The sequence below is a fragment of the Pezoporus wallicus genome, unplaced genomic scaffold (assembly GCF_028554395.1).
Source record: "Pezoporus wallicus isolate ANWC-B61680 ecotype Strahan unplaced genomic scaffold, APGP_CSIRO_Pwel_v1 contig_8057, whole genome shotgun sequence".
Taxonomy (NCBI): domain Eukaryota; kingdom Metazoa; phylum Chordata; class Aves; order Psittaciformes; family Psittacidae; genus Pezoporus; species Pezoporus wallicus.
The window spans coordinates 690,630-713,338 of NW_026637044.1; the positions used below are offsets into that span (position 1 = coordinate 690,630).

At 49.3% G+C, this 22,709-nt stretch overlaps 1 protein-coding gene across 3 annotated transcripts; it reads left to right on the forward strand.

The window, feature by feature from the left end:
• Positions 1-2,050: 2,050 nt before the first annotated feature.
• ELP6 (elongator acetyltransferase complex subunit 6) lies at positions 2,051-22,561 on the forward strand. Of its 3 annotated transcripts, XM_057402848.1 has the most exons (7): positions 2,057-2,153; positions 7,239-7,317; positions 9,708-9,778; positions 18,012-18,142; positions 19,511-19,703; positions 21,077-21,223; positions 21,913-22,561. In XM_057402848.1, the coding sequence occupies exons 1-7, from the start codon at positions 2,100-2,102 to the stop codon at positions 22,039-22,041; spliced, it is 804 nt and encodes a 267-aa protein (XP_057258831.1). In that variant the 5' UTR covers positions 2,057-2,099; the 3' UTR covers positions 22,042-22,561. The 3 variants fall into 3 exon arrangements, with proteins under 3 accessions (XP_057258832.1, XP_057258831.1, XP_057258833.1); XM_057402849.1 differs by lacking the exon at positions 9,708-9,778 and having other exon boundaries at positions 2,051-2,153; XM_057402850.1 differs by lacking the exon at positions 18,012-18,142 and having other exon boundaries at positions 19,554-19,703.
• Positions 22,562-22,709: the final 148 nt, after the last annotated feature.

The window sequence follows — 22,709 nt, forward strand, 5'->3', positions numbered from 1 at the left end:
GAAGGCCAGGAGCCAGACTATTTCAAAGGGTGGCAAAGGAATTAAGGCTCTGGCTGCACCAACACAGAGCGGGGACTCAGCTGGTTACTGGACTCCCTGAGACCAGACCCAGGTTCCCAGCTCTGTGAAAGGGTAGGAAAACAAAAGCAAAGTGATTTGGACTTTTAAAGAAGCTTTCAGCTGAAGCTTTTACAGAAATGAAGCCATCAAAGGGTAAGAGAGGAAGTCCTTTCACAGCTAAATAACTGGTTAAAAGACAGGAAGCAAAGGGCTTCTTGAGGAAGAGAAATTACAGATGGGATATCCCAGGGACTGCACTGGGACCTGGCTGAGATAGCGTATTCCCAAATCCTCTGAAGAAGTGATGGAGGACAGGATAGTAGAGTGTACAGATCATACACTGTATGATTGGAAATAAAGAGGGAAGAACAGCTGCAATGGCTCAACCAAATATTCATACAGCCCACTGCCTTTTGTACAACAGTTATCCTAACCAGAGTGTGAGGGAAGAACAAGGCTAAGGCAAGCAGTTCTGTCCCCACAGCTCTTCTCCAAGGCCCCAATACTTTGTAACCCAGGGACTTCCCAAGTCAGTGGTTACTGATAGGAGGTTATCTCCTCCTCCCCTCAGGAGATCTCTCTGCCACGGACTTGTCACCTTTCCCCATTGATTCGCCCTCTTAAACCCACCTAAACCTTCAGCAGTGATAATTCGTGGTTCTGAAGAGCCTCACGCTAAACTACAGGCATCTCCTCTCTCTTGCTCCATGCTCGCCATTTATTAGCATCGTTTGATGCCCCCTAATGCTTGCAGCGGACAAGACAGTGCCAGGCTGGTGCATCCTCCCTCCAGGCCCCCAGGGACAGCCAGCACACCAGCACATTTCCCCTCTGCCTGGCAATACGTGTCTACATTATGGGAATCAAAGGTTACAAATGCTTAGGTGGGGCAATGAAACGGAAAGTGACAAAAAATGCAAATTTGGTTATGAGGGACAAAAAGCAATGCTAAGTAATGTGGATTTTTGTGGTTAAATTTGCTGCTACAACTCAGCTGCTAGCTGGGAACTGCTGTGGCTTGTTCTTTGAGAGAGCCAAATTAATGTCCAGTAGCACTCAAATGTGCTAATAATGTAATAGGAAATGTTAAAAGAGTAATGGACCCCTCTGAAGTATCCCACTGCCCCGTGGCATATTATATCTGCCATATAATATATCTGAACCTCTGCTATGGAGACAGGCTGAGAGAGCTGGGCTTGTTCAGCCTGGAGAGGAGAAGGCTTCAGGGACACCTTAGAGCAGCTTCCAGTGCCTAAAGGGCCAACAAGAAAGCTGGAGAGGGGCTTTTGACAAGGGCAGGTAGGGACAGGACAAGGGGGAATGGATTTAAACTGACAGAGGGGAGATTGAGACGACATCTGAGGAAGAAGTTCTTCCCTGTGAGGGTGGTGAGGCCCTGGCACAGGTTGCCCAGAGAAGCTGTGGCTGCCCCATCCCTGGCAGTGTTCAAGGCCAGGTTGGATGGGGCTTGGAGCAACCTGGTCTAGTGGAAGGTGTCCCTGCCCATGGCAGGGGTTTGGAACTGGGTGAGCTTTAAGGTCCCTTCCAACCCAAACCATTCTGGGATTCTATGATATAAACCCAGTGTGAAGCTGGCAAAAGGGTAAAGGGGGACACCTCTGGGCCAGGGATCAGGGGTAGCAAGTCCAGCTAGAGTCCAGACACTGGTGGTTAGTGCTGGGACCCAGCCCCATTTAGCACCTCCATTAGCGGTTGGGATGGAGGGTCCTGCTGCAGCGCAGGCACCTTGGCCAGGCTGACAGGGTGCTCACAGAGCGCAACCATGGGGGAGGCCAAGCCCTGCAGCGGGATGAACCCAAAGCACCGGGAGGCGCTGGCGCTGCCCAGCCGGAGCCCCTCAGCAGAAGGAAACGCTCTGCGGCGCTCCTCAGGGGATCAGAAGCCGCGCTCACGCTGCCTCCGCCCATCCAGCAGGGGGCGCCGTTCGCCTCCGCTCAGCGCATGCGCGGAGCCGCAAGACCTCCCCTAGTCCCCGTTGCCGGAAGATTCCGTGTCCCCCCCGTGGCGGCCCTCCTGCCATGTTTGCGGAGCTGAACGAGCTGCTGAACGCCTCCCCGCAGCGACCGGAGACGGTGAGAGGGAGTGATATGAGGAGGCAAGGGAGGAAGGAAAGAGCGGGGCTGCCTTGGCGACCGTGCGGGCCCTCACGGGGGCTGCTGGGAGCTGCAGTCCGAGAGCCGCGCGGTGCATGCCGGGAGAGGCGGGGCACTGTGAGGCGGTGGCGGGAGCGCGGTGTGGTGGTCGTGGCCTAGGCCTCCACCACGTCGTTAACGGGCGCTGGGTCCTCCTCTTCGCTCTGTCTTGTTTCCCCGCTGCTCCTCAGGGGTGAATGTCAGGTATCCGCCGCTGTATAGGGGCCGGGACTTCTACCCGCAGCCCCTTGGTGTGTGTGTCTGTGCGCGGTCGCTGCCGTGTGGGGGATAACAGCAGAAGCGGGGATGAAAATTAGTACCCAGCGCTCCTCCGGGCCCTGTGGTGTGCTCTAGAGGTTCCTCTGTCTTCAGCCCCCTCAGTTAATTCAGTTCACCCATGTAGGTGTTGTGGTAATGGAATCTACGCTGTCACTAAATGCCTTTGCCTTGCGTAAGGTCTGTGAGGCACTTCAGGTAAAAAGTTAATAAAATACAAGTGTGTTTTACATCACTCTCTTTCCTGATAGGTATTAGCACAGTGAAAGCAGGTTTGGGATGATAATTTATTTTCTATGTCCGAGTTTACCCCTGTATTTCCCTATAAAGTTTATGGTGGGAGTAGGGCAGTGCTCCCCTCAGCTGGAAAACACTGGTGGGGTGTTCTTGGTGCTCAGAGGGCTGGAGCACTTCTATGGAGACAGGCTGAGAGAGCTAGGCTTGTTCAGCCTGGAGAAGAGAAGGCTCTAGGGAGACCTTGGAGCAGCTTCCAGTGCCTAAAGGGGCCCCAAAAGAAAGGTGGAAACGGGCTTTTGATGAGGGGCTGTAGGGATAGGACAAGGGGGAATGGCTTTAAACTGACAGGGGAGATTGAGATGGGATGTGAGGAAGTTCTTCCCTGTGAGAGTGGTGAGGCCCTGGCACAGGCTGCCCAGAGAAGCTGTGGCTGCCCCATCCCTGGCAGTGTTCAAGGCCAAGTTGGATGGAGCTTGGAACAGCCTGGTCTGGTGGAAGGTGTCCCTGCACATGGTAGGGGCGATAGAACTGGATGGGCTTTAATGTCCCTTCCAACCCAAACCATTCTGGGATTCTATAATTCTATGATCTGGCCATGAGTTGCTGGAAATCAACATCCTGTTGTGCTTAAAAAACATCAGCCCTTTGTGAATCTCTTCTTCCCATCTCCACCATCCTGATTTCTGCATCTCCACAGTTGGCTTATGACATGTTCAAAGTGCTGACAAATGCCTTCACTGCAGGGCTGGCAGGTGGATGCCGCCTGTGTGGGCGTATCTGACATGTCACTGCTGAATGCTGGTGACACCCGCTACTGCCCTGCCAAGGACTTTGTCAGTTTCCAACAAGTAGCTGCAGCTTCTGCTGTGTAGCCTGCAGGTGGAAAGAGCCTGACAGCAAGAGGGAACGGGCTGGGGCAGGTGGATGAAGGGACTACAAGAAGGCTTTGCCTTTGCAAGTGCTTCATCCCCAGCAGCATCTTTCTGGGCTTGAGAAGGACATGAGGAAGGGGGAAGAAAATTGCACTGAGCATCCATGGTGGAAAATCGGGGGCTGTGGGTCTTCTCCCTGCCAACAAACTAGGTCCTGGTGGTGGGGCCAGGGCTTACCAGCTCCTCAGCAGCATTCCTTTTCCCTGGCAGCCAGGGAAGGCTTCCCACCACCCAGACCCCCATGGATCTGGTTGCTTCCAGCCAGCTGCTAAACAATTTGATCAGCCTGGTCTGTGGGGATGTGTGCAAGAGCTGCATGGACTTTGGAAAGCCTCGCAGATTCCTGCTGGCTTTGCATGCCTTTCTCCGTGTGTCAGCGTGGGTGGTAGATCCCCCATTCCTGTATTTGTGGCCTGTGTCTGGAGTTGGTAAAGGCTTTGGAGCAGGTCTGTGGCCAAAGGCTGTGGAGAAGTTAGTGGGTTGGATTGCTCAAAGAATGACTGTCAAAACTATCAGCAAGAGCAAATTTAATAAGATATATAAAGGCATGACTTAACAGAATTTGATTGCGAGGTTCACTCTATTACTTACTACGTGGATGAAGTGTATAAAGAAAAAATCAAGGCAAAATCCAACTAAAAATGTCTGATACAGAGACCAAAGGTACAAGAGGTAGGGAAGACCCTCATGTTGAGTCATAAGTTTTAAAACAGACCCCTTTGCTTTCTAAACTCCTGAAAGAGCAGAAGTGTATCTGGATCCAGTCTTGGTCTTAGACTTGGTCAGCAGTTTACGTGTAAAGGTTTAGAAGTTTCACCACAGAGGGAATTCGTACACAGTTTCCGTTTAGCAATATTTTCCAGTTTTGAGGTGGATCTTACAAAGTTTGAAAACAGAATTTACTGCCATTGCTATAACAATCTGTACACACATACCTAACAACATAAGGCTAGCTGTTAAAAATTTCTCTTGAGAGTCAGTGAAATATGTCCAATGTCTCAGCATATCTCAGTGGGTGAGGGTTGAGTCTCAAGGAGTGGAGGAATGTCAGCCCAGGTCCTGTCTTTCACTGACAGGCCTCTGATTATAGCAAACTTGAGCTTTTGTGACTTCTGAGAGGCATCCTCAGAGGGAGATGCTGGTTGCTGCCCACTGTGAGCTGAGAGAGCTCATAGGGTCTCATTTAGGACTACTCTTTATAGGTTCACAACATAATTGGCTTTAGTCGTTAATCAGATTTCTATCCTGGATGCAACCCAAGTCGGTAGTTACTAGAAATAAATAATACTCTGGCGACAGTGGTACCATTCCATTTGGGCTATGATCAAGGGAAGGAGTATTCTGAGGCTGTCAGGGGACTCTCGTGAGAACCACCCTGAAGTCCTGCATCCAGCTCTGGGGCTTCCAACATAAGAAGGACGTGGAGCTATTGAAGTGAGTCCAGAGGAGGCCATGGAAATGCTCTAAAGGCTGGAGCACCTCTGCTGCGGAGACAGTCTGAGAGAGCTGGGCTTGTTCAGCCTGGAGAAGAGAAGGCTCTAGGAAGACCTTAGAGCATCTTCCAGTGCCTAAAGGGGCCAACAAGTAAGGGGCTGCCCCATCCCTGGCAGTGTTCAAGGCCAGGTTGAATGGGGCTTGGAGCAGCCTGGTCTAGTGGAAGGTGTCCCTGCCCATGGCAGAGGTTTGGAACAGGATAAGCTTTAAGCTCCCTTTCAACCCAAACTATTGTGGGATTCTATGATTATCCCTGCTGTCAGCTCCCACCTTGGCCAGAGAACAGAAGTCCCTGGTATGGTCTGTACCTCCCTCCTTAGCTGTGACAGAATACCTGGTATGGTCAAGTGACACTTCACTGCCCAACTGATTACACAAAGGCCAAGGCTTGTGGGAATTCCTGAAATCATAGATCAGCCAAGAGGATTGGGATGGGTGGGGGAGAGATGTGCCATCACACAAGCAGGATGCAGGAGTTTCCTGGATCTGTTGCCTCCCTTCCTCGCTTTTCTCCTTCCCTCTCTTCTTTCTTCCCTCTTTCCTTCTACCAGCTGTACTTTGGTGCAGCTGCTGCCTTTGGAGATACTTGGTTTTGACACTTCCACTCCTGTTTAACTGGCATCTGAAGTGTCAGAAAGGAAGAGGTTTGAGTGCTACCTGAGCACCTGCAGTGTGACAGCAAAGTGAGGGTTGACAGGATTTAAGGGTTTGTAACTGGAAGATTTGTAAAGCAAAATAATGTGTGTTCTGAATGATAACATCCTGCTGTGTTCTGCAGAGGAGAGAGCCTTTGGAGAGTTAGCAGGTGGGGGAGGGGACTCAGTGTCTGCTCTTGAAGGGGGCCATTGTGCGGAAGAGGGATGTTGAAGAGGATGGAGTTGTGCAGAAGATAAACCTCTGAACACTTGAGCTTGTGCTGTTTGAACCCAGAGACTCCTCCAGGCTTGGCCATGGAAGGTACATCTCAGTTTGCTGCTCACTGGGGTGGTGCCTCTAGTTACTGTAATGGCCACAGAACCTAACCCCTTTTTCTGGGTGGGAAAGACCTCTCTGGCTAAGGCAGAGCGCTACTTCTCTACCCTGGCTTCTGCTTTGCATTCTCTGCAGCCGTGTTCAATATTTGCTGTTCCATTAACACTGCTTTTGGTTTTGGGCAGTGGGGAGTTAACTCTGATAGATGGCTTGTGAATTGCCTATGGGTATATTGCTTGTTGCTGTAAAAGACTTTTCCTTCTAATAGATTGGAAAAAAAAGTGCATTGATAAGTTCTTTGTGATTAAAAGCAGCCCTTCTATGATTTGTATTGATTAAAGAAATATCTTGACTAAGGTTTTAATGGAAACAAATGCCTTGATGAGGCTGGTACTGATAACAAGCATGCACTGATGAACTGAATTAATTTCCTGTGTGATCAAAACAAGGTATATACTTTGGGCAGAGAGCTCTGCTCCAGTACACATATTCTGAGGATACGGTTTTCTGCTCTGAACATGGCATGTTTGAGGTAACCCTGGAACAGGGGACAGGGAGAGTGGTCTGGGGACAGGAGAAGCTGCAGCTGTAGCAGGGCTGCCATTTTAAATGCTCAGGTGATACTGCCCGTGGCAGCAGGAGAATGGACAGGGAACAGTGGGTGGCTGTTGTCTGCCTGCCATCTATGCCACTTGAAGCAGAAAGAGGTGGAAATGGCTCCCAGCCATTCAGATGATGGTGTCCAGCACCAGGTGCATGAATACTTGGTGTACTCTGCACCAGCTGCGTGTTTTCGTGTGAGGAGGTGGTTCTTGGTGGGCACAGAGCACGGTGGTCTCAGCATAGCTCAAGGGCTTTCAGCTGGTGGCACGTCTTTTGGAAAGCATTGAACTCAACAGCTTCTGATGCTTTCCTGTGGGCTGTGTCTGGAGGAATCGCTGGCATACCTCTTTAAACGGCTGGGTAGCTGTAGTTCTGCTTGTCCTCTTCTTTCTCTGACTAGTAACCTGCAGAGTGTTCCCATGCCTGAGCAGACATCTTGTCTACCAAGATGGAACCAGGAGCAGTTTGTGCCTGGTGTTCCTGTTAAGTTATTTTACTGTTTCTTTTTCAGGGTAAGTTCACACTTCTGCGAGACACCAGAACAGATGGCAGCTTCCTGGTGCACCATTTCCTCTCCTTCTACCTCAGAGGTATGTCAGCAGCAGGACTCTCCAAGGCAAAGGTTTGCCTTTGCCATCTCCTTGGAGGTTCCTTCAGCGTGAAGTGTTTCTATGTGAGCAGAGGGTGGTTCTGCAGAGCATGAGACATCCTCAGATTAGTGCAAAGCTTTGGGATCAGGATTTATGGATCCCAGTCCTGACTTGTTCTTGAGAATTGTTCTGTGTCTTTCGTTACATCCCATAATGTCTGTGTACCGTGTTTCATCATTAGTGCAGTGAATGTTGTAAGTCGCAGGGGCATTTGACAGTAGGAGCTGACGGCAATTCCTTCACTAGCTAGGTGTTTTATAATGTAATTACAGCTATCAGGAACAGCTAACAAATAGATAAGCTGGTAGTGAGTAGAGAAACAAAGAGCCTGGCAAGTTGCCTAATTGCTTTTCTGCTAACAGTTTCACCTGTGAGTAACCTACCAGCCCCTGCAGAGTGGGTGCTGGACTCACAGACTTTTCCAGCTTTCTTCTGGCAAAGCAGCAAGCCCAGCAAATCTGGTACCTATAAGACTTGAAACTTAGCTCAGAGTGCTATGCAGAGAGCATCCTGCCCCCCATAACTGCCACATCCTCAGCTATAGCTTTATCCCATTTCAAAAAAATTGTTTTACTTAATGGAACAGTGTGAACTGCAGGAAGACCTGTGGGGAGCAGGTTATTGACAGTGTGAACAGTTCAAAATCATCAAATTCTAGATTGGTTTGGGTTGGAAAGGACCTTAAAGCTCCCTGAGTTCCACCCCCTGCCACAGGAAGGGACACCTTCCACTAGACCAGGTTGTTCCAAGCTCCATCCAACCTGGCCTTGAACACTGCCAGGGATGGGGCAGCCACAGCTTCTCTGGGCAGCTTGTGGCAGTGCCTCACCAGCTTCACAGGGAAGAACTTCTTCCTCACATCCCAACTCAGTCTCCCCTCTGTCAGGTTAAATCCATTCCTGCTTGTCCTATCCCTATAGCCCCTTGTCAAAAGCCCGTTTCCAGCTTTCCTTTTTGGGCCCATGTAGGCACTGGAAACTGCTCTAAGGTGTCCCCAGAGCCTTCTCTTCTTCAGGCTGAACAAGCCCAGCTCTATCAGCCTGTTTCTATAGCAGAAGTGCTCCAGCCCTCAGCATTTCTGTGGCCTCCTATGGACTCTCTCCAACAGCTCCATGTCCTTCTTACATTGGGGCCTCAGAGATGGACAGAGGGCTGTGGGGTGGATTTCAGCAGAGTGGAGCAGAGGTGGAGAATCCCCTCCCTTGACCTGCTGGTCATGCTGCTGGTGATGCAGCCCAGGACATGGTTGGTTTCTGGGCTGTAAGTGCACACTGCTGGGGCATGGTGAGCTTCTTGTCACCCAACACCACCAAGTCCTTCTCCTCAGGGCTGCTCTCCTCAATCCAGTCTCCCCCAGCCTGTATTTGTGCTTGGGATTGCCCTGACCCATGTGCACAACCTTGCACTTGGCCATGTTGAACTTCATGATGTTGTCACTGTCACACCTCTTGCTGTCCAGGTCCCTCTGGATCCCATCCCTTCCCTCTAGTGTGTCGACTGCACCACACAGCTTGGTGTCATTGGAAACTTGGTGATGGTGCTCAATCCCTCTTTGTGATGCTGGCAAAGATGTTAAACAGCAACAGTCCCCTAACCAATGCCCCTCATCACTTGCCTGCACTTGGGCATTGAGCTGTTGACTGCAGCTCTTTGACTGCGACCACCCAGCCAATTCCTTATTCCCTGAGTGGTTCATCCATCAAATCCATGCCTCAAAGGGACAGCCCTGCCAAGGCACTGCCTCAGAGTCTCCCCACATCCCTTTGCTGCTCTGCTGCTTGTTCTACTTGAAATCTATGTCCTGCTTTCTGGCAGGGGGAAACAACTAATGGTTTTGTTCATACACAAACCATAACATCAGGTTGTCACATTCTAGGTTTTCCAAAATCATGTTTAAGTGTCAAATTTGCTTGTTCTGTGTGTTTTTCCAGTCAAGGTCACTTGCTCTCTGAGAGCCAAAATGGGGATTTTTGGCACATCACTGGTTTCAGTAGTTCATGTCACGGTCAGCCATTGGCCTCTTTGCAGTAATACCAGCAAACAGTGCCAGGAGATCCCTGGGCAAGGTGGCATGAGACAGAAAAGGGGCCTTCTACTTTTCTATGTAATTTTTTCTTGTTCTTTCCTTTTCCTTTTAAACTTAACATTTTCCCTAATGTAGAAATCCTATAGAAAGGTGAAAATTGAAAGCCCAGCCATGAGCAAGAGACCTGTCTCACTTCAAGGACTTTCCAGACAGATCGGTAGCCCGGCTGCTGTGTATTATGTTCTTTGATAATGGCAGCTTGCAAATTTGAAATGATAACGTGTCTTTTTGTCTTCCCTCCCAGCTGGCTGTAAGGTTTGCTTTGTGGCACTGCTGCAGTCCTTCAGTCACTATAACATCATAGCACAGAAGCTGGTAAGTCTGTTTGCGTAGGCTAATAATTACAGGTGCAGGGAGTTTCTGTTGGATGGAAAGAAATGAGAACAGGAATGGGAATTGCATGTGAGCAAATGTTTCCAGATCGTGATGGGGACATCAGGAGTGGTGCTCCTGCAGTAGGAGAGCACTTCTCACTGGAGAAGGGATGTGGCATAGGGCGAAAACTTAGCTGTAAGATTCACTGCAAGGGCCCCACTGGGCTCTGCCCTAGAGAGGGCAGAAAGCTGAATGGCTGCTTGCTTTCTTTGTGCTTAGAAATGTTTTCTGGAGATCAGTATTCCCCAGGCAGGCCCAGACTAGTAGATGTAGTTTCATTAGTGCTCTGGGGAGAACAGTGCCATGGTGTCTGTGTCCTATGGGCCTCTCTCTGCACCTGCAGGATGCACCAGCTGTACGCCATGCGAGCTCCTGAGCTGACTTTATGCTCTGTCCTGTGGTTAAGTTGTGATGAAGTGCATTCAGCTGAATCTCCTGTAGATTCAGAAGAACACCTGTATGCCTCTTTGTGCCTGTGGGCCAAGCCATCAGTTTGAGCCATCTGAGGAGCCACAAATGCTGAGTGTGTTCGAATGGATTTCCCTTGGTGAGACAGGCAAGGATTATGTGTATCCTGAAATGAGGAAACAGGGAAACAAAGTAGGCAGGGTTATTCCCAGTATCAGCAAGTCAGCCTGAGCTCTGGCTTTAAACTGCAGTTCTCGGGTTTTTCTGCAATGCCCAGATGTGGAATACTCTGGTTGGGAAGTCCAGGTGACCTTCCAGGTCTGAAGGGGTAGGTCTTGAATTAGTCCTCCCTCTGGTTCTGCTGGAAATCCCAGCAATGCTGCTGCTTATAAAGACTTACAGGTGCTGAAGGACCAGGTGTTGCAATAACAGTTTATTTCCCACTGTAAATGGGGGTTGAGTTTTGGTGCTTGCTAAGCAATTGCATTTTATCTACTACTCAGCTTTTACTCTGTAAAAGATCAATGGTCTGAGAGCTCAGACCTAAGTTAAATAAAAGAACAGAATCATATAGAATCCTAGAATGGTTTGGGTTGGAAGGCACATTCAAAGCTCACCTAGTTCCAGCCTCCTGCCATGGGCAGGGACACCTTCCACTAGACCAGGTTGCTCTAAGCCCCATTCAACCTGGCCTTGAACACTGCCAGGGATGGGGCAGCCACAGCTTCTCTGGGCAGCCTGTGCCAGGGCCTCACCACCCTCACAGGGAAGAACTTCTTCCTCAGATCTCAGTCTCCCCTCTGGCAGTTTAAAGCCATTCCCCCTTGTCCTGTCCCTACCTGCCCTTATCAAAAGCCCCTCTCCAGCTTTCTTGTGGGCTCTTTAAGTATTGGAAGGCTGAGCAAACAAAGCATTTCCACGTGGAGCTTTAACTCACAGCGGATACTCAACATGTGATTGCCCAGTGGAGCAGATTCCCTACTGCTGAGCAAACCAGCCTCTTCAAGCACTGAATAGTTCTCCCCTTTGTGTTGCAGAGAGGAAAAAATCTTGGGGGGAACTTAAGAGGGACAGGAAATGGGACAAAGCCACCAGTGTAGGCAGGAGATTCAGCTGTTAAGTATGGGATCCTTGCCTGCTCTAAAAGCAGAATCATGTTTGTTGGTGTGTTTCCTAATGTGATGAAATTTCCTGGTGCACAGCTTGTGTGTGTGCTTTTAATAGGTGCCGTTGTCATCTCCCTTGTGGAAGAGTCTGAGAAGGGAGAGAACATGAGGATTAGCTGCAGCACATGTGCAATGCAAATCAAAATCATTTGCTGGCTGATGCTTCAACAGAAATGTTACTGACATGAAGGGAGGTGGTAAGAAGAACAATACAGATTGCCCAGGGGAGTGCAGAGAGGTGATTAAATTTGCCACTGTGGTGAGCTGTCCCTGTCCTGTTGGTTTCAAGTCTGAGTCAGTCTTACATTAGAACTTCACAGGTGCCCGTGTGGTCTATTGTGAATTCTTCCTGAGCTCTGAGGATTTGGAGGTCGTAACATCAGTTATTTATATCTGAGTTTTCGTAAGGTCTTTGCTTTAATCCTTTTTTTTTGCCTAAATGAACACATCAGGCTCAGTAAAGGTGGTTTTTAGCAAGGTCATGTCACTCTTAAACTTGCTTAAGAATTTGCTGCTGTAGATCTCTAGTGAAGACCAGCAGGGATGTCATCTACATGGCTGCAGTAAACCCCAGTTCTGGGCAGCATGCTGAGCTGAGTCATGCTGCAGTTAGGTGAGCTGCATGCCCCGCCAGATTACCATCCGCTGTCTTCCCACTTCTTCCTTCATGACAAGCTGCTTGGCTCTCTGTGTTGGCCTGGAGAGTTGCAGTGGACCAGGCTGTAGTTCCTCCAAAGAACCTGTCCAAGGGGAGCTTTGCGGAGACTTTAGAGCAGCTTCCAGTGCCTAAAGGGGCCAGCAGCAAAGGTGGAGAGCGGCTTTTGACAAGAGCAGGGAGGGACAGGACAAGCAGGAATGGATTTAAACTGCCAGAGGGGAGACTGAGATGAGATCTGAGGAAGCAGTTCGTCCCTGTGAGGGTGATGAGGCACTGGCACAGGTTGCTCAGAGAAGCTGTGGCTGCCCCATCCCTGGCAGTGTTCAAGGCCAGGTTGGATGGGGCTTAGAGCAACCTGGTCTAGTGGAAAGTGTCCCTGCCCATGGCAGGGGGTTGGAGCTAGGTGAGCTTTGAATGTCCTTTACAACCAAACTATGCTGTGATTCTGTGATTCCTAGGTTAAATCTCCCATGCATGATCATTCTTGGCAGGAGATTATGCACTTCCGAAAGACTGCAGTTGGAAGAACTTCATACCTTAGCAATGCTCTTGTTTCTGCTTGGAAATGGATGGTCCCGTGCCTGGGAAGAAGGGTCCTGGAACTAGGGTCATATTTGTGATCCTTACAGTGATGTTTGGTAGATCTGGTCCTTGTAGTACCTGGTGTATATATAAATATACTAAGTACTTACACACCGTTGAAGTAATGCTTGCCTTACATGCTCTTCCACACAGTGTTGCTGGGTCTTACCAGGCTAGAACCACCTCCTTATGTGTTAGCTAAGTGCAGTGGTGTATTTTTACTTGCAGGAAAAAGCTTCTCTGGATTTTTGTGCCTGTACTGCCTCTGTAATACTGGCTTCACAGTTTTCCTTTTTTTGCAAATCCTGCTCTTTTCATGAACATCTGCACTTATTTTTGAGGTACAGTTAATGTTATTTGCTATGTCCTTGTAGAGAATATGCTGGGCCACAGTGGTAGGAAGACTAATGGCACAAGGGCTGCTTGCCAGGTTGGTGTTCCCACCCTCATTTGTACAGTGTTTTGTTTTGAAGGAAAAACATACTTATCCCCATTTGGTCTCCCTCTTGCCTGTTGCCCTCTCTCCTGCCCCAGCACTGAGCTCACACATCACCTGGTCACCTCTGCTTGCCCCTGCATGTAGTTGTACTAGAGAAGGGACCTTGGTCAGTTGCCTGGTCACAGGTGGTCACACTTTGTACCCTGGCTGTGTTTGCTGTTGGAGCTAATGACCGTTGCCTCACATGCTCCATTACTAGTTCTCTTTTCCAGATATTTTGCTTTCCCTAATGAATTGGCTCATGGTGAGCAGTGGTTCTGTTTTGAAGGGATGTCACTGCTGGCAGGCCGGAGGGCCACTACGCTGCCTGGCTGGCAGCATCCCAGATGGATGAGAACAGTTGTGCTCCGTCATGGTGCTCGCAGCTCCAGTCATGCTGAGCTGCTGTTTCAGAAGCATTTCTGGGCTTGATGGGTACATGACAGATTGCCAGAGATAATGTTTGTGTGCTCCCAGCCATAATGGAGCGTGGTGCTGTGGGATAATGAAAGCTTTCAGGGCTGCTTAATGCATGCTGTTTGGATGTTCTGCAGCACCGTGGCTCTGCAGCAGGAATGTGTGTAGTGTCTATGGCAGTCAGGAAGGTGGCCGTTGGCCATTTTGAGTGCTTTTTCCAGTGTCTTCAAGCTGTTCTGATGCTTCCTGTGCTGCTTCCAGAGGTTACTAGCTGTGAGACAAGCAGAAGTTTGCTGTAGAAGATGACTGCAGTGGGGTGCATCCAGGTCTCCATCCAATGCTGTCTCTCTGGGAGCTGGTTCCCCACTTGGAAAATGAGACTGGACTTGCTGGGTCCACCCAGGAACATTGTGACATGACACTGAAGAGATCAAATTCCTGGTCTTATGTATGAGCACGCTGCCCTTGGCTGCCTTCCTCTCATGCTGCAGCCCTTCTCTCTGTCATCAACAGTTTTCTTGCTGATCTGAGGTATAGAGAATTTTTGTGTGCCAGAAGAAATGGCTGAAGCAAAGTTAAAATCAGTTTCTGAGTTATTGACATTAATAGTGAGTTTAGTCACTGCTGTAGCAAAGTATTTCAAGGGTGCGGACTCCAAAAATTCACAAGGGGATGAGGTTTGTGAGGCTGTGGTGCTGCCCAGCCCCACTTTATGGCATGTCAGGTATTTGCCAGCCGTTCCTTGCTCCTGGCCTGCTGCATAAAGATTCTTCTGTCTTTGGCTGGAAATTTTTCCATCGTGTGTGTTTGCAGTTGCCCACGAGGCTTCCCTTAGCTCTCCATTCCTGCCCTGCTTTCTGGCATGCTTTTAGTGAGTAAATATCACCTGCAAAAGCTAAATCCCTCTGCCTGCAGCCCACATCTGCCTCTGCTGGGCTTGGGGCTGGTGGGAGGTATGGCAGGGAGAGCGAAGGGTCCTGCACTCCCCAAGAGTCTCATTCCTGGGAATTACTGCTCCTGGCTTGCCTGGGAGAAAAGAGAGGAGACAATTTGGATTAGATGAGGCAAGGGTTTGCTGCAATGCTTGCTGGTTAATGCTGTTCATTGAGAAGATGCTTGAAAACAAAAGGGATATGTCCAGAAGTGCTGGCTGGTGCCATGCCTGAGGCTCTCCTTCCCTGATTTGCATGGCAGGTGGGATCACTTTCCTCCCAGAAGCATGTGTGGAAGACCAGGAAAAAGAAGGGCAAGCTCCGGGCTGATTAAAAAACTGTATCTCAGGTGGGCACATGTCAGACAGCCTTTGCTAGTTGAGGTTGCTTGTCAGAGTATCCCCTGGCCACAGTGGAAGATGTTGCCTCTGATCCATTGTTTCCTGATTGCTGTAGACAGTGTTTTCTGGCACCAGCTCTGATGAAAGGATCTCTCCTCCTTGAGTTTCAGCTGGGAAGGAAAGCAATGGAAATCTCTTTTCTTTCATGAGTGCTGAATGTGTGGCAGCTGATAAGCCTTGCAGGAGCTGTGGGTTAATCTTGCTGTAAAGGCTCTCTTCCTTATCCACCCAGACCCCCTCTCTGGAGGTCCTCGTGTGGAAATGCCCTGACAAAGCAGCTGAGCACAGCCCTTTGTAGGGATTGTCTCACTGATCAGATGTTTAAAGTGTGGCTTTACAATAATTTTATATATATGTGTATATATATATATAAAGAGAAGAAAAGAGCTTTAAAATGTTGGCACTTACATATTCATATTGGAATAACAGGAAGATCGAGCAGCTGAAATATGGAAGTAGAAAGCAGTAGGCAGAAGTGGACACATCGCTTTCCTGCCTTTCCCTCTTGTGTGGGAGCAGAGAGAGCCCAGTGGCTCTCAGGAGTGTCATGAGGACTCGGAAATGCTTGGAAAACTTCCAAGGTCTTTTCAAAAGAAGGTGTTGGGACAGTGCCAAGCACAGCTCTCTCTGTTCAGTGCTTTAACATCATGGGGGAGTTGCTGCTTCGAACCTTCCTCTTGCTGGACGACTCAGACTCTGGGCTTAAATGTCCTGCAGCTCCCAGCACAATTGCTTAGAAAATAAGCAAATATCTGCATTTTCTGTGATGCTTAAGAAGTTCCTGGTGGTGTGTGCTCCTTCAGCATTCAGGCAGAAGCCAGTCCTAACTTAAGGCAAGGGCTCCTGCCCTGGGACTTCTGTTCCTGGCCAGTCCCGCTCAGCTACCCTCTTCAGAGGTTTCAGAACCTCACAGCATCCTGGAGGGACATCTTTTTTCAGGGGATATAGGAATTACTTTCTCAGGATCCTTGTTTCTGGTTCCCTGTTCACCAGTTCTGCCTGTCAAGCAATACTGCATTGAGCTAAACCTTCCTGAACTGTCTTTAAACCATCTATCTCACCATCTTGTCCACCTACCTGCTGCATTGCGCAACAGCCCTATTTACAGGCTGCTGAGACACTGTGAATCTTGGCATTAATGCTCCTTGGTTCCATTTTAAGAAACAACAGTCCTGTTGTGAAATGTGGGAAGCAACCCACACCAGAAAGCCAAGCACATTTGCACTTCTTCCTGGTGGGAAATGCACAGTTTGGCTGAGGTTCTAAGATAGCGCACATGAGATAACTTTGTATGATCTTGTCACTAATAGGTACTAAATTTTCCCCTGAAAGGTGGACTGACACCTGGTAAGCTGAGGATCTATACAATACTTGGCAAAAGTAGCCTTTACTGATGAAGGAAAGAAGGATGAGAGAGGAGTTCATGACCTAGGTCTCTAGTTGGGGTCTTCAGCGTCTCTGCTGCAGCTCTGCCAGGGCTTTCTCTATTGGAGCTGGATGTGCCCAGCACATGGCTCTCGAGGTCAGTCTCATGATCAAGCAGGGCTGAAAGGAGGAAATCTCAGCTTGAGTTTGAGTCATGACCTGCTGTGGGTGGAGCAACAGACTTCACTCATAAGAAAGAACTATCAATATATTTATTGATATAAAACAGCGATTTGACAAAGTTTAATAATAAATACTAAGCTCACAGAAATGAGATTTAGATATTAGAAAGAAGTTCTGCCTTGTGAGGGTGCTGAGGGCCTGGCACAGGTTGCCCAGAGAAGCTGTGGCTGCCCCATCCCTGGCAGTGTTCAAGGCCAGGCTGGATGGGGCTTGGAGCAACCTGGTCTAGTGGAAGATGTCCCTGCCCGTGGCAGGGGGTTGGAACTGAATGAGCTTTAAGGTCCCTTCCAACCCAAACCACTCTGATTCTATGAAATCCAACAGTGATTTAACAAGATTGAATGGCAAGGAACCTTTGAGTGTTTACTACATGGAGACCCTCCCATTGAGTCATGAGGTTCAGAAGTGACCCTCTTGCTTTCTAAACTCCTTCTGAGAAAGGAGTGTAGGTGTTCAGATTTCATCTCAGTCTTGGTCAGTGGTTTATGTCTAGAGGATTATATATGCACAAACTTTTACATCGCGTAAGGTTTCAGTGTGTAGTATGTTGTTAGTCACTTACCGATAATCTGTTGTGGCAAAGAATCTTTCAACCTCAAGGAGTAACCTTTTCCAGGGGAGACCGTGGCATGCAGCCAGGTGCTGTGTAGGAGAGCTCCATGGGCCCTGGGCTGCCTACTAGTTACAGGGCAAGATAATTGATTCATAGTCATGTTTGCATCCCAGCTGCAGAAGTTAGTTGTTTGTTTTGCAAACTTGGCTCCAGTCAGCCCTTGACCAGTGGTTAGGGGGCCAAGTTGCACAGCACATTGGCTATCATGCTGTTACCTGTCTCCCTGAATCCACTTTGAGTCAGGTGCAGCCATCACAAGCAGACCAGCACTGGTGGTTATCACTTGAGCAGAGCTACAGGAAATAAAGATTGGGTTGTAGGGGTGGAAGAAGCACACCACCACATGGCCCCAGGCAGTTTGTCACAGTCTCTCCTCCTTCTCCCAGGTAGGGTTAGGAACCCCAGCCTACCCAGTAGGGTAGGAACCCCAGCCGTGCTGCTTTCTCCTGGGTTTTGTGCAAGTGTTGGGGTGCCTGGCCCACAGCATTCCCTAGATCCGAGTTGTGCCTTGCTCAGGTACTTGTGTTGTGCCAGGGAGTGTTATTGCCACAGTAATGGAGACACTGAAAACCAAAGGCTTTCACCCCCCCAAGAAGGGAGGGCAAAGAAATTGCTCATAGCAGGGTCCTTGGGGCAGCCTGTAGCAGTTCCAGGATGCTTGAACTCCAAATCTCAGTGGTGATGTTTTGTTAATCTCCTGGTGAAATGCAGGAGGACAAATGTGTACACCACTGTGTATGTAAGTAACAGACCTGCCTGTGTCATCCCCTGCACAAGACTCACTGAAGCATTGACTTTATTAGCGCATTTAGATAAGGCTTGATAAAAATTGGCTGTTGATCGCTTGGTTCTGTTTACACCATTTCTTCAAAGCTGTTTGCTCTGCAACATGATGTTTTCCTCTCTCGAGGGAGTCAGTCTGACAGCTGCCAAAGAACGGGGACAGCTTGTCTTCTTGGAAGGCCTCAAGTCCTGCCTTGACCTCTGGTTTGGAGAGCAGGGGGAGCAGTCGGGACAGCCCAGTCCTCTTCAGTTTATAAGGTAAACCTGACCAATTGGACCAGGCTCTTTTTGGGCTTCCATCTGAGGCCCAAGGACCTGTTTGCTGCACACTCAAGTAAAGGGAAATGCCATCACCATGCACATTGCTGTGCTTGCCTGGCCCTGCCTCTCTCTGCTGCTCGAAGAGGGATTCTGTCCCCTTTCTCCAGCATTTTAGAGCGATTTCGATCCCTATCCCCATTGCCAAGCATGTTTTAGGTCTAGAGAAAATCTATTTCAGCACTAAACAGGTTTGTGTCAAATAAAAGTCCAAGAAGCTTTATTCCTTTTTTAATTGTGTTGAGTTATATTCTCATCCAGAAGAACAGTGCTGCTTTAATCATGCTGGCTTTAATTTTTATTTCCACTTCACTTTCTCCACCCGCTTCACTTTTTCCATGTCCCTGATGATTTGATAGAAAAATATCCACTGAGGGCTGTTAAATTGACAAATACCAGCTTCGGGGCAAGGACTGCCATGTACTTGGTGTGTCCATGGATGCTTCTGGCCCTCTGCTGTTTCAAACTCATGCTGGGGTGGATGGGCTTTTAGTGAGAGTGAGGGCAGGCACGGAAACCCTGTAGACCCTGTACTGTGGGACCATGTAGCCCTTTGGGTCTGGGAGAGTGAGGCTTGCTGGAGTGTGGCAGGATCAAGCTCAGGACAAGCTTGAGAAATGGGCCCATGAGAACCTCTTGGTTGTTCAACAAGGCTAAGTGCAAGGTCCTGCACCTGGGTCAGGGCAACCCCCGCTATCAGTAGAGGCTGGGTGATGAAGGGATCGAGAGTAGTCCTGGTGAGGACTTGGGGGTGTTGGCTGATGAGAAGTTCCCCATGACCCGGCAGTGTGCACTTGCAGGCCAGAAACCAACTGTGTCCTGGGCTGCATCACCAGCAGCATGACCAGCAGGTTGAGAGAGGGGATCTTCCCTCTCTGCTCTGCTCTGGTGAGACCCCCCCCTGCAGTGCTGCATCCAGCTCTGGGGCCCTGACATAAGGATGTGGAGCTGTTGGAGCAAGTCCAGAGGAAGCCACAAAGATGCTCCAAGGGCTGGAGCACCTCTGCTATGGAGACAGGATGAGAGCTGGGCCTGTTCAATCTGGAGAAGGCTCCTCTCTCTAGGGGAGACCTTAGAGCAGCTTCCAGTTCCTAAAGGGACCAACAAGAAAGCTGGAGAGGGGCTTTTGACAAGGGCAGGTAGGGACAGGACAAGGGGGAGTGGCTTTAAACTGACAGAGGGGAGATTGAGATGAGGTTTTAGGAAGAAGTTCTTTCCTGTGAGGGAAGATGTTGGTTCCAGTGGCTGAGGGGGACATGCAGTGCATGTGTGGGCCACACCCTTTGAAACCTCCTTCTTCTCTTCCAGCAAGAGCACTTCTGACCTCAAAGCCTTGTTTGACTTCGTCCAGGTGTCCCTGACTCCTGCCAGCAGTGACTCCTGGAAGGGCCCCGTGCTGCTGGTGGATGACCTCAGTGTCCTGCTCAGCCTGGGTGCCACGCCGGTGGCCGTGCTGGACTTCATCCACTACTGCAGAGTTGTGGTGTGCTCCCAGCTGAAGGTACTGCTCCCTCTGCACACAGTGTCCTGTATGCTATGCGTACGGAAGAGCCTCTGGAGCACAGCTTGGCTTTTTTATTTTCTCCACCTGTGCATGATGAGGTTTTGAAAGGCTTTGGCCATCCAAGAAATTCCAATTATTGCTCTAGGGCCACTCACCGGGAGTTGTTAGCCCCTGAAGTACCTGTGTAGGGTCCTTTAAAACTGGTTTCCCAGGAGTTGCTGCCTAGAGAAGAGCTGTGCCTGATGTGTGAGCAGGGATTTGAGGTGCAAAATAGTGTTTATTATAGCTCCTGACTCTCTAGAGATCTCTGCTCACACCTGTGTTTGTGCACATGTGGGAGAGCAGGGAAGGAAATGGGTTACAAAGGTAGCGAGAGGCTGATGAGTCTCCCAAGGGACAGAAATGAAGGTCCACTCAGAAGGCACCTGGGTATTTGCTTCCACCAGTCTTCACTGTTGCTGAGTGTTGCACTGGCTGGTTTCTAAGGGCATATGAACAATGCAGCACTTCTACAAAGCTCTCCTGAGCTATGTGCTAACTTCAGAGAGCATTGCAGCCAAAAATCTTTACAGTCACATCCATCCGTTGCTATTTATGTTGCAGCATCCCCCACCCTGGCCACTTCTCTCTCTGCTTGAGTGAGAAATAAAGTATATGGTGTCAGGTTTTGTTCTTCTGCACTTCATATGGTGCCAGGGTGTTTGTGCTGTAAATGCTGACAAGGGATGTTCTGCTTGCTGAGAATATTTACCTCCAAAACAGCTAAAAACGATGATAAATCACACTAACACATTTCTGTTTCTGTCTAAGAAAGTTCTGAAGCTTCAAAGTACATTATAATTGACTGGGAATTTCATGTTATTTTAAGTCTTTGGTGACCTGCATGGGCTGAGGCAGAGACTCTTGGGATGTATTTTTAATAGAGTTGGTGGTTCTTTGGGGGGTGCATTTTGCTTCTTGTGAGAGCTGTGAAGCTTTGAGCATTACAGCTCTGGCTGCATCCATTCAGCCATGTCTCTATGTAGCTGTTCTGAATTCATTCAGTTGCCATTAGTGTGGCCTGATGGACTGGTTTAACTAGACAGCTATCTCGTAACAAAGGCTTGATGTATTTTTAGGCTGCATGTTAGATATATATATATATATATATACACACAGTATAAGGATAGCAACCTGTTTCAGAGTTTTATATATGTATCTGCTGTTTATATTCTCTGTGGACTTAGCTCAGAACCAGCTGCTGTGCTGGGGATGTCTAAGTAGCTTAGCATGGCATTTCACAAGCTCTCATTGCTGTCTCCTCTTCCTTACCCTGATTAGGGATTAGGAATCAGCCAGGGGCTCATCTCTGCCTGGTGCTCTCATTCCAGGGCAACGTTGTGGTGCTGGTTCACAGCAATGAGGATTCTGAAGATGAGGAAAATGAACTGGTTGTGAACTCCCTGTGTCATCACAGTGACCTGATCCTGTGGGTAAAGGGGCTGGCGACCGGCTTCTGCAAGGATGTTCACGGGCAGGTAATGCATTGGAGAGCATGGAGAGGTGGCACATGGTAATGTCACATAAAACACTGCCTGCAGGCCCAAGGGTGGGTGAGACATGTTCTTTCTGCCTCACGGGAGACAGTCCATGCTGCAGCGTGGTTAAGGACTAACAAGCAGCCTTGTTGCAGTGACTAGGATGTGCTGGAGCAGCTGGGCTCTTTTGGTTGGGACTGCTCCCACAGGGGTAGTCAGGGACATCCTGCCACCTGGGGACTCCCCCATCTGTGGAGGCTGGAAGGAGTTTATATGGCAGCTGCAGTGCAGGCTGTATCACACCCCATGGTGATGGCAAAGAAGAATACCCATTCCCTGGGAAGCTGCCTCAAACTGTCATAGAATCACAGAATGGGTTGGGTTGGAAGGGACCTTAAAGCTCATCCAGTTCTGACTAGACACAAGGCTATTGTGTCAGTGGATCTCAGCCTGGCCTGTAGTGATTGCTTCTGGGCTGGGAGGGCAGCTGGGTCACTGGGGCCTTGTTACTCTATTTCTCTAGTCAGGGGCTGCCAGAAAGGGACTGGTTACAGGCAGGTGTGACAGGTTTTTAATCAGTAATCGTTCTGATTTCTCTTCCCTGCAGGCCAGCAAGAGGCATTGGGGGGTGAGGGTGCTGTGACTGGGGTAGTCAAAGGGATGATATTCCTATTCCTTTCCCTTTGCAGATTAAAATAACTAGGAGAGTGTCCTTGGAGCTGACGGGGGAGCAGGATGTTGTCCAGATCTACCAGTACAAGATCCAGGACAAGAACGTCACTTTTTTTGCTAGAGGGCTGTCAGCTGCAGTCCTGTGATGCTGCGATACAGCACAGTGCTGCAAAAGCAATGCGGAGCAAGGCTGGGGAGGCCAGTACATGCCACCAAACCAGCCCGGCTGCTCCACCAGCACCTTCCAGGAGCAGTGCAGCAAACTGACCCAGGAGGGAAGCTTAAACGTGTGTTAAACTGCATGCCAACGAGGGGATTAGCCTGCCCAGAGCTTGCTGCAATCCCTTTGTCCTCCCACCCTGTTCCCAACATATGTAGGCCAAGAAAAGTGCACATACTTGCCAGAATGGCCCTTACAGCGTGTAAATACAAGCAGGAGGGATGCCCCTTGGGCTGGGCGTGCCTCACCTTTTCCGGTGTGTTATGGCATGGCAGTGCCAGGCACCGCTGCTTGGAGGGATCACCCCACCCTCCAGCTGGCGTTTAATGAGATGACACAGAGAGGGTGGAGACAGGGATGGTCTGGGAATGTGTTGCAATTCTTACCTTTCTCCCAGCTCTGGCACAGGAGAAAGATTTGCTCAACTCGCATCTTCCACAGCATTGACTGAAAAAATCAATAGCTGTGTGTACAGCCCCTCACCTTGCTGCGGTGAGACCCAGACCTTGCTTGGTTGATCCCTTGCTTTGTTAAGTTACTTCCCTCTTTTCACGTGAAACTCCCATGCCATGTTGTCCCATCCCTGGCAGTGTT

Excerpts from the sequence above, each read along its gene's own strand:
- ELP6 (XM_057402848.1), top strand. The coding sequence starts at position 2,100 with ATGTTTGCGGAGCTGAACGAGCTGCTGAACGCCTCCCCGCAGCGACCG. Across the intron at positions 2,154-7,238 it reads CCCCGCAGCGACCGGAGACG|GGTAAGTTCACACTTCTGCG; the intron begins GTGAGAGGGAGT and ends TTTCTTTTTCAG. Across the intron at positions 18,143-19,510 it reads AGTCCTCTTCAGTTTATAAG|CAAGAGCACTTCTGACCTCA; the intron begins GTAAACCTGACC and ends CTTCTCTTCCAG.